The 9,813-nt window shown below is 35.4% G+C and overlaps 1 protein-coding gene across 3 annotated transcripts; it reads left to right on the forward strand.

Moving 5' to 3' along the window:
* The first annotated feature begins 303 nt into the window (after positions 1 to 303).
* On the forward strand, positions 304 to 8,731 carry LOC133301513 (protein MEI2-like 1). 3 transcript variants are annotated; one of them, XM_061501146.1, is made up of 15 exons: positions 304 to 777; positions 1,613 to 1,779; positions 1,989 to 2,040; positions 2,988 to 3,317; positions 3,680 to 4,092; positions 4,201 to 4,359; positions 4,550 to 4,666; positions 4,760 to 4,908; positions 5,202 to 5,284; positions 5,363 to 5,752; positions 6,407 to 7,040; positions 7,410 to 7,494; positions 7,582 to 7,650; positions 7,777 to 7,956; positions 8,079 to 8,731. In XM_061501146.1, exons 2-15 carry the CDS (start codon positions 1,702 to 1,704, stop codon positions 8,241 to 8,243), a joined length of 2,904 nt encoding a protein of 967 aa, XP_061357130.1. In that variant the 5' UTR covers positions 304 to 777; positions 1,613 to 1,701; the 3' UTR covers positions 8,244 to 8,731. The 3 variants fall into 3 exon arrangements, with proteins under 3 accessions (XP_061357130.1, XP_061357131.1, XP_061357132.1); XM_061501147.1 differs by having other exon boundaries at positions 5,366 to 5,752; XM_061501148.1 differs by having other exon boundaries at positions 5,369 to 5,752.
* Positions 8,732 to 9,813: the final 1,082 nt, after the last annotated feature.

Here is a 9,813-nt window from a genome sequence, read left to right on the forward strand (position 1 = left end):
AAAATTAACAAAAGATAATGATTTTATATCCTGAGAAAGCATATATTGAAACATATATTTTAATATCAGTTGATATTGAAACAACTATGGTAATAAAAGCATCCATGGAAATCTTAAAATAAAATCATGAAAAATTAAACAGACACATGTTGCTTAGATAGTGTTTTAAAAGCTTGTTATTACAACCCACACTATCTGTGCCTGATTATTCTCTTATCTGTAATTATTATTATTTTATTTTTTATATTTCAAAGCCAACTAACACCCTTTTCTTTCTCTTTCTCTGTCAGAAGACTCCAAAAAAGAAAGAAAAGAAAAAAACCTCTGTTGTTGTATTGTCTGATTTTCTCTCCAAACTAGAGAGCGACCGGCGAGCGTAACCTCGCCGGAAAATCGCTCTACCTTTGCTCGAAGTTTCAGATTTTCCGATTTGGGTGCGAAATTGTGATTATCTTTTTTACTGGCTCCGTAGACAGAACTGTTTTTGTGTGTGGTTGTGTACATTCATTTCTGGGTTTTCTTCTCCTTTCGTTGTGTGGTGAGGAATATCTGAGAAAGCAATGCGGAGAGGGAAGATGGTTTTTGTTGCAGCAGATATCATGGGATCTCCTCTTTATGAATTCTTTATGTTGTAAACCGTTCAAAAGATTCGATTTTTTTGTTATCTCTTTCTTCTCGAGTTTGTTGATAAAGAGTTTGCTGAATTTTGTGGAGAAACAGAGGGAAGGAAGATTTTTGGGGTTTTTGTGCTAGCCTGCTTGTGTTCAAATTGAGAAGGTGCGAATTTGTTAGCTTGAAAAAGTTATGGTTTCTGTGTTTATGTGTTTCTTTTTTTCTTTGGGGGGTGGGGGAATGGCTTTTCTTTGGAATTAGCTTTCTCTTTGGTGCTACTGGTTACGTTCATGTTTTTGATCTGTTAATGTTGTTTAGATTAGCCACCTTTTTGAAAGTTTGTTGTTTTTTTTCTCTTGATCTGTTTATTTTTGAGGTTTTCCCTGTAAAATTCCTTCTTCATCTGTCTAATTTTGGACAGAACCAAGGTGGAGTGTTGTAGAATTAAGGTATATGATTTTTTCATATTTTTTTTTTTTTTAAATTTTTTTTGGTTTCAATACAGGAGAGATGACTTGAAGGGGGAAATGTTTGTTAAAGTTGAATGGGAATTTCCTAATTTCTATGCATGTTTTTGTTTCAATTTCCTACATTTTCTTGGCAATCAGATAGCCAAGCTGTATTAGGTCCTTGTTAGGTGAGAAACGAGTTTTCTTCTTTTCCCTATATCATCATGTGCTGTCCTTTCTTTTGGTAGTGTTTAGTTGAAGATGCAACTAATTTTGGCCTAGTTTTGTACTAATCTCTTTGAGTTTTGGAATCAGGAGCTAGGAAGCGATTCTAATAGGGTTTCATTAGTCTATTTTCTCCCTCTTTTCTTTTCTGTTTGGGGGGAGAAGGTGATGTTATTAGTGTTCTAATTGTTAAGATATATGATTTTTCCTGGGTCTGAAATGGCCTCAGGTTTTCTTTCTGCCAATATCATTTTTGATAGGGATTGCCATATTCATTGTTATCTGTTCTTTCCTTTGTCAAACAAATGACATTGAATTCCCAACAGATGACGAGGAATAGAGCCTAACAAGGCTAGCAAGTGAGGAGCTTTTTCAGCAATATTTCTCTTTCCAGATTTTCTGGACAAGCTGCAGGATGCCTTTTGAAATAATGGACCAGAGGGATGTTTCTGCCTCATCCCACTTTTTTGATGACATTTCCTATGCTTCTGAAGTAATTATTACCTTATCTGTCTCATTTTGGTTTTGTCAAACTTTATCATATGATCTCAAGAAGTTAATGATCTTCAGTTCCATAAAACATTTTACAGTTTAAGACTTCAAACTTCTTTTCCAATATGTTAATCAACTTATCAATGGCCTCGATGCTATTGCCTTTCTGACCTATTGGTTATCTAAACATGTCTCAAACTTTTATGGCAGAGGAATGTTGGATTACGGAAGCCGAAATCCATTCCTGACCATTATCCACAAGGTGAGCTCAATCAAGTCATTATTTTTTCAAAATAGTCCTATATTTTGTATTATTTTCCCTGTTGCAATTATATCATTAATGCTCCGAATATATTAACTAACACATAGTTAAGATTCAGACCTTGAGTGAACTATTTCACACTTCAGTTTAGAAATTGCCAAGTTGCTATTGTTTGAGTTTGGACATGTTAACTTAGTGGAGAGTTCTCACACATATCTTTCTGTATACCTTATATGCTACCTGTCAGGTCTCAATTGGAACGCAGTTATACATTTCCTTTTTTGGACTTTTCAAGCAATAATTATCTCACTTTATGGTCAAGTTTCTTATAAGTGTTCTGTCGCATTCAGAGTAATGATTATCAATGTGTGGCTAACAAATATCCTTTATATTTGTAATTGTCTTAAATTCTAAAACTAGTACATTTATTTCACTTTGTGGTGAATGGTGATAATACTTGGCTATTTTGGTTATATTTGCCCATAGTCATCACACTTTCTGCTCAAGACAATATATAAATTTTTGTTGCTCCTGGAATAATGAATACCTCTTATCAATGTTGCAAATAAGTAATTGACTTCATCTAAAATTAATACTTTTATTTCTGTTTGTTGCAACCTTTACTGAAATGATGTTTTATGATGCATGTATAATTCAAGACCTTGTTCTTGCAACTTTTTGATTGTGGTGTAGCTGGGATAATTAAATGATAATTTCATGAATTTAGATGCTCTGCTCTGCTGGGTGTATGCTCATATGTGCTTTTGGTATGGATGTTACAAGGTTTTGCTGTTTTTTTATCATGATAATTTTTAATGAAGTAATTATGTAACATCTGTGTATATCCATATTTGTTTTTGTTCAGTCATGTTCTCTAAATAAGCAGTTCATTTGCAGAACTTGTAATAAATTTATGGATAAAGTAAATTCTGTATTCAAAATTTCAGGAAAGAGTGAAATGGCGGAATCAGCCGGCAGCATTTTGAATGCTTCATTACCCCTCGAAACAAATCCAAAATCAGGCTTGCCAATGTCGCAGTTTAGTCCATCTAGAGAAATTGCAGAAAACCTACATTTTGGTGGAGAAACAGGCATTATAGATTTGCTGAAGGATTCGAAGAAATCATTGAATTACCATCCAAGATCATGGTCTGATGCTCATATGCAGCCAGCATCTAGCTCATATGGTTTAATTGGGAACAAGGTTGTCACCAATGCTGCCTCACGTGAAAGTAGTCTATTCTCAAGCTCTTTGTCTGAGATATTTAGCCAAAAATGTAAGAATTTGTTTCATGCATGCTAAGATAGCTGTGCACATGTATCATGGGTATTACTGCATAGTGAAGTACTGATGCCTTTTAATATTTTTAATACTTTAGCTGCGAGTTTGTGTTGCATTAATTTGCTTGTGTATCATGTCATCATTCGCAACGCAGAATATATGCTTGTTCTCTTCCCTAATGTAGCAGGACAAACAAGGGCACCTTCCCCCTGTTAAACCCCACCAAAAGGAAGAAATTAAGAATTTTTTCTACTTTTTTTCAGTCTTATGGTTTTACTTTGGTTTTTTGGTTTTACTTAAGTTGAGTTGATTTCCTCATATGTGTCACTGTGTATTTATATTCATATCTTGGTGCAGTGAGGTTATTGGGGAATAATGTTCTGTCTGATCAGCCTATCTTTGGTGGTTTACTTCCTGAGGAAGAACCGTATAAATCTCTTGAAGAAATTGAGGCTGACACTATTGGGAAGCTCCTTCCTGATGAAGATGATCTGTTTTCTGGTGTCACTGATGAGTTAGGATACAGTGCTCATGCTAGAACGAGTGATGATTTTGAAGATTTTGATTTGTTTAGCAGTGGTGGAGGCATGGAGTTGGAAGGAGATGAACATCTAGTTTCAGGAAAAAGAACCAGTTGCGTGGATGGAGATCTTGATTACTTTGGAGCTTCTAAAGGAAAAATTCCTTTTGATGAACAATCTTCTAGAACACTTTTTGTTAGAAACATTAATAGCAATGTAGAAGACTCTGAGCTAAAGGCACTCTTTGAGGTGAATCTTTATTCTTTTATGCTGGTAGATGCTATCTCAGAATTTTCTGGAAGCGTTTCATGCCACTAAAAATGAAATGTAAATGGACTATTTTCTTTGTTTTGGCAGCAATATGGAGATATCCGAACCATTTATACTGCCTGCAGGCATCGTGGGTTTGTTATGATTTCTTATTATGACCTAAGGGCAGCACAAAATGCAATGAAAGCACTTCAAAATAGGTCATTGAGGTCTAGGAAACTTGATATACATTATTCAATTCCAAAGGTAGATTTCTTAAGAACTTCTCATTTATGCATAATTCTTTCTCCATTGTTATCATTTGGGTAAAGTTGGTATTTCTGTTCATCTTATCTCCTTTTAGTATTACTGCTATGTGATTTGCTTGTTCGATTGCTTCATGTTCTTATGCTTTGCTTATAAATATATCTCAAGTCTCAACTTAATGATATGTTAGGGCAATGCTCCAGAGAAGGATATTGGCCATGGTACGCTGATGATATCTGGTGTTGATTCATCTGTTTTGAATGATGAACTCAAACGGATTTTTGGATTTTATGGAGAAATTAAAGAAGTAAGTTGTTCATTGTTGGTCTTCATCCTTTTTTGGTGCTTGTGTTTTGAAAGATTTTATGGGCATCATTAAATATTGTGTCTGTAATTGCAGATCTATGAACATCCTGAAATGAATCATATCAAAAGTATTGAGTTTTATGATGCCCGAGCTGCAGAAGCTTCTCTCAAAGCATTGAATGGGATCTGCATTGCTGGGAAGCACATCACGCTTGAACCTGGCCATCCTAGGATTGCAACATGGTGGCTATTACCACCCTTTTTTTTAATGTTGATTTTTTCTCTAATTTTTAGTAACTTTCGCAACTATTTATCTATTTATGCCTTTAAAATGTGCCTATCTTTGTCAATGTTTTGTAGATGAAGTCTTTGTTTTTTATCTGCATATTCATTTTACCATCTTTTATAGTATTCTCACTTTTAATATATTGCAAAGTCAATATCAATCACTTTGATGGAGAAAATTATTTCCCTTTTTTTTACTTCCTGCTTTTAAGTTAATCATCTTAATTGTTGTGGAAATCTTGCTTTTGTAGTATGATGCAGCAGTCTCAGAAGGGACATGATGAACCTGACTTCGGTCATAATCTCAGTGACAACTTATTATTAAGACAGAAGGGTATGATTTTGTCTGCTTACGAATCTTTTTTCCTTATGATGCTAAAATGTTCTTGGTCTCACTAGACATAATGTACAGCAGCAGTGTCTTCTGGAGTCATTGCATCTGGTGGCAGCTTGGAAAATGGATATAATCAGGGATTTCAATCTGCAACACGGCCACCTTTGAATGCTTTCATTGATAACACATTCTTTCATGTGAATTCTAGCAGTCACAAGACCACAAGAGAGACACCTGCTGGTGTTTGTGAGTCAAATAACGTTGATGCAATGAAATTTGCATCTATTACGAGATTCCATCCTCATTCTTTACCTGAGTATCATGATAGTTTAGCTAATAGTCCTTACAACTTTTCAAGCACCATTAACATGGCTGCCAATGTTGGAACTGGAAGCTCAGAAGTGTCTAACAGCAGGCACAGTCAGGGAATGGGCTCAGCTGGGAACCTAGCAGAATTCAATGCAGGAGGTAAATTTAATGTGCTATGAAAGCTTCACGTAAACCATACTTTATCTGCAACAGTTTCAAAATGATTCCTTGTCTATAGAAAATTGTGATAGGGCGGGACCAATTTATTGCAAAGGTTAAAACCTAGCAGATTTTTTTTTTGGATACAAACGTATCAGAATTTAATGCAGGAGGTAAGTTTAATGTGCTAAGAACTCCTCACGTATAACCTTATTTTATCTGCAACAGTTTTGAAATGGTTCCTTGTCTATAGAAAATTGTGACTGGAAGGGACCGATTTATTGCAAAGGTTAAACTTATTGTTTACTTTAAATGGGATCTAGCAATTTAAAGCATTACAAATGGGCTTGACTGTTACTGTTAATGACGATGCATAGGGTTTTCAATATTTTCATTTTTCTAATAACACCCAAAATATAAATTGCTATTTAAAAGGATAGTTACTGATTTAAATAAATTTAGACTTGCCTACGTGAGTATCTAATATTAAGCATTCAGAATTGAATCTTGGTCTTGGTCTTGAAGTCAGCCTTTCTATAAGATTTAAGTGGTAGAAGCTGGGTAATTGAAACCTGAAGAGATATCTAATGTGGATTTAATAGTTTTATGTGTGATGCTGGTTTGTGTAATTGTGGTTTTATTTTGAACCATCAGGAAATGGGAACCACCCCAATCATGGACTTTATCATATGTGGAATGGGTCCAACGTGCATCAGCAACCTCCATCAAATGCCATGCTTTGGCAGAAAACACCATCCTTTGTTAATGGTGCTTGTGCTCCATGTCTTCCACAAGTTCCTAGCTTTCCTAGAACACCGCCTCATATGCTGAGAGCATCACTTATTGACCACCATGTTGGATCAGCACCAGTTGTTACAGCCTCACCCTGGGAAAGACAACGTTCTTACTTGGGAGAATCTCCTGATGCTTCTGGTTTTAGATTGGGTTCTCTAGGAAGTGCAGGCTTTCATGGTAGCTGGCAGATGCATCCTCCAGATTTTTCTTCTCGCAACATATTTTCTCATGGTGGTGGGAATGGTACTGAGTTGACGTCCAATGCTGGGCTGGGCTCTCCTAAGCAGTTGTCTCATGTTTTCCCTGGGAGACTTCCCTTGACTTCAATGTCAAAATTTGATTCTACCAATGAACGAATGAGAAACCTCTATCATCGCAGAAGTGAAGCAAATACTAACAATGCTGATAAAAAACAGTATGAACTTGACCTCGGTCGCATATTGCGTGGGGAAGACAACCGAACAACGCTTATGATAAAAAATATTCCTAACAAGTACGCCAATTGTTTCCATGTCTTTTTAGACATTTTTGCTGCTTACATTGTTATTTTTTCATCTTCATTTTACAAAAGAACATTGCACTGGCAAGATTGTTAGTTACATAGGTGATTGCTTATTTGGCTCTTGCCCTTTTCATTTTGACGCATTAGCTGTACTAATGCTATCTCTCTCTTTTGCTTGTTTACACTTGCATGGACGCACTTTTACTTTTTACTTACCCTTGCATATTTTAAATGTACTTCTTATACTCATCAATTAGTTTTCCATAACTGATTTCACAGGGAGTAAAGCATGCAAATTCTCTGTCACTGGTCTTTTGATTTGTCCCTTTTCTATTTTAAATTTGTTATATATCTTGGCAGGTATACTTCAAAGATGCTTCTTGCTGCCATAGATGAGCAATGTCGGGGGACTTATGATTTTCTATATTTGCCAATTGATTTCAAGGCAAGTATTTATTTGGAGTTGGTTAACTCTTTTCCTAAATGAAGCAATCATAAATGTGTTTTAAGTCAATTCTACAAATGGTTGCAGAACAAATGCAATGTTGGCTATGCATTCATCAATATGATTGATCCTGTTCAGATTATTCCATTCCACCAGGTTATTTGAGAATTCTTATGCAATACTAATTTGATTTATTTATCTATCCAGCATGAATTCAGAGTCAATCTGTTTCATTTTGTTTACATGAGTTGATAAACCTAATAGATAAGAAACATTATGCAGGCTTTTAATGGGAAAAAATGGGAAAAGTTTAACAGTGAAAAGGTAGCCGTACTTGCATATGCCCGAATTCAAGGAAAATCTGCTCTTATTGCTCATTTCCAGAATTCAAGCCTGATGAATGAAGATAAACGTTGCCGTCCTATTCTCTTCCATACTGATGGACCAAATGCTGGTGATCCGGTAAATCAGCTTGTTCTTTAGTTGTAAATATTTTCCATTTGCTGTCTGCAATGTATTAAGGAACTCCTATTATGGAACTCCTCATATAACCGAGTCAAAATTGACCTAATTTGTCTCTGCAGGAGCCTTTTCCCTTGGGTACCAATATTAGACTGAGGCCTGGAAAATCTCGCATTATTGGTAATGAGGAGAATCGCAGCCAAGGAAATCCTTCAACTTTGGCAAGTGGAGATGAGTTTGCTAATGGAATAGATCCTTCATTGAGTTCTTCAAGAAACTCTGACTGATATAGCATCAGGCACTAACAGTTCAATGTTGCATATCATATCAACTCTCAAGTTTGTATATTTACATTTTCTTTTTGATCAAGAGAGGAGTTGGAGCCGGTAGGAAAAGGGGGCTCACAATTTTTGCCTTATAGAGGAGCCTTGCAAGAGTTGTTGGAGGTTGAGGTACATAACCCGAATGAAAGTATCCGATTCTAGTATTTTCTTTATTTTCCTAAATTTTTGCTTGGAATCCTGCTACCCTCTTACAAGTTTAGAGAATGGCTTAACTGAAGCTTAAAATTTTGGCTAGCTTTGAATGGACAATATGACAATTTGCAGTTCCCTTGAGATAATAGTACGCATCTTTCCAGGTTTCAAGGGTCCTTTGCTGGTTTTGTTTTCATCATTGTCTTAATGTTCATATGTAATTTTGTTTCTTTATATCCCTGATGGGATTTGTTGTCTATATAATGTGATTGTTGAAGATATTTAATTGGAATATTTATTTCGGTGATACCAGTTTCAGATATTGCTGTTTAGTTTGTTATTTCTGAAGGAATTATTGGATCTGTGGAAGCGATTAGACCATTGCGGTTTGAAATGCGACGGATCATCATTGTTTACATTTATCTCTTATTACGTAGATCTATGCAGTATCTCATCGTGTTTGATTCCTCTTTACGAACTTTTCTCCTATGCATGAATAAACTCTGAGTCAGGCTAGTGGTAGATCTTCCAGACTGTCTCTTAAGGGGTAATAGAGCTGGTGTGTGGGTATTCTCTTACTATTACAGAGATGATCTTATCTCAGTCTTTGCAATCACCATGTGAAGACCTCTGAGGCTAATGACTATAAGTATAGAATATATATGAGTTTTAAAAAATCCTAACCCTAAGTTGAATGGGTTATAGGTTTATTGGGTTCTTTTTACAACACTAGGCCCTAGGGGGCTTTAGTGAAAGAGCAAAATCTAACAACTCCCACTTAGTCTTGGGTCAAACTTGAGCCCAAAGTCCAAGTCCATGTATCCCACTAGTCATCAACTGAAATTGCCTCATTTCTTATTTCGAGCTAGCCTAAGGATCTACCAGCTGTTATTAATCAAGGCTCCTGATAATTAACAAATGATTATATGATTCGGTGCTACTCTACTAAAAGTTCGAACTTGAACTCCAAGATTAATAACACATATAAAATGGATATGCATTGCCTTTTTGTAGAACGTCGATAATTGACTAATGAACTTTATGTCATTTAATTAATTATTCATTCCCTTGACTTTGATAGTCTCTCTAATAGATTACATGCATTAGCCAGTGTCTTTAATATACAAGTATCGAAACATATCAAGAGGACATATCCTACAAATTTCATGTTATTTATCTCATAAATATCAATAATCAAATAATTTCATTGCCAAAATATTAAGTTATTGACCGTCAATAGATCGGTCCTCACCCGTTGGTAGATCAAAGAATGAAGACTATTTAATTATCTATCTATGATAAATTTAACATTAAGATTAACCACATCTCTCGCTGATCATTTCAATGTGAATGTTAATTCACACCAATATTTTACAATGAT

Source organism: Gastrolobium bilobum, unplaced genomic scaffold (genome assembly GCF_033153095.1).
Source record: "Gastrolobium bilobum isolate Gb01-03AN ecotype WA unplaced genomic scaffold, APGP_CSIRO_Gbil_v1 utg1427, whole genome shotgun sequence".
In the NCBI taxonomy this organism is placed as follows: domain Eukaryota; kingdom Viridiplantae; phylum Streptophyta; class Magnoliopsida; order Fabales; family Fabaceae; genus Gastrolobium; species Gastrolobium bilobum.

Bases quoted from the DNA above. Each gene is read 5' to 3' on its own strand.
- LOC133301513 (XM_061501146.1), top strand. From the start codon at position 1,702: ATGCCTTTTGAAATAATGGACCAGAGGGATGTTTCTGCCTCATCCCAC. The intron at 4,667-4,759 runs GTAAGTTGTTCA...CTGTAATTGCAG, and splicing joins TTTATGGAGAAATTAAAGAA to ATCTATGAACATCCTGAAAT. The intron at 4,909-5,201 runs GTGGCTATTACC...TTGCTTTTGTAG, and splicing joins CATCCTAGGATTGCAACATG to TATGATGCAGCAGTCTCAGA.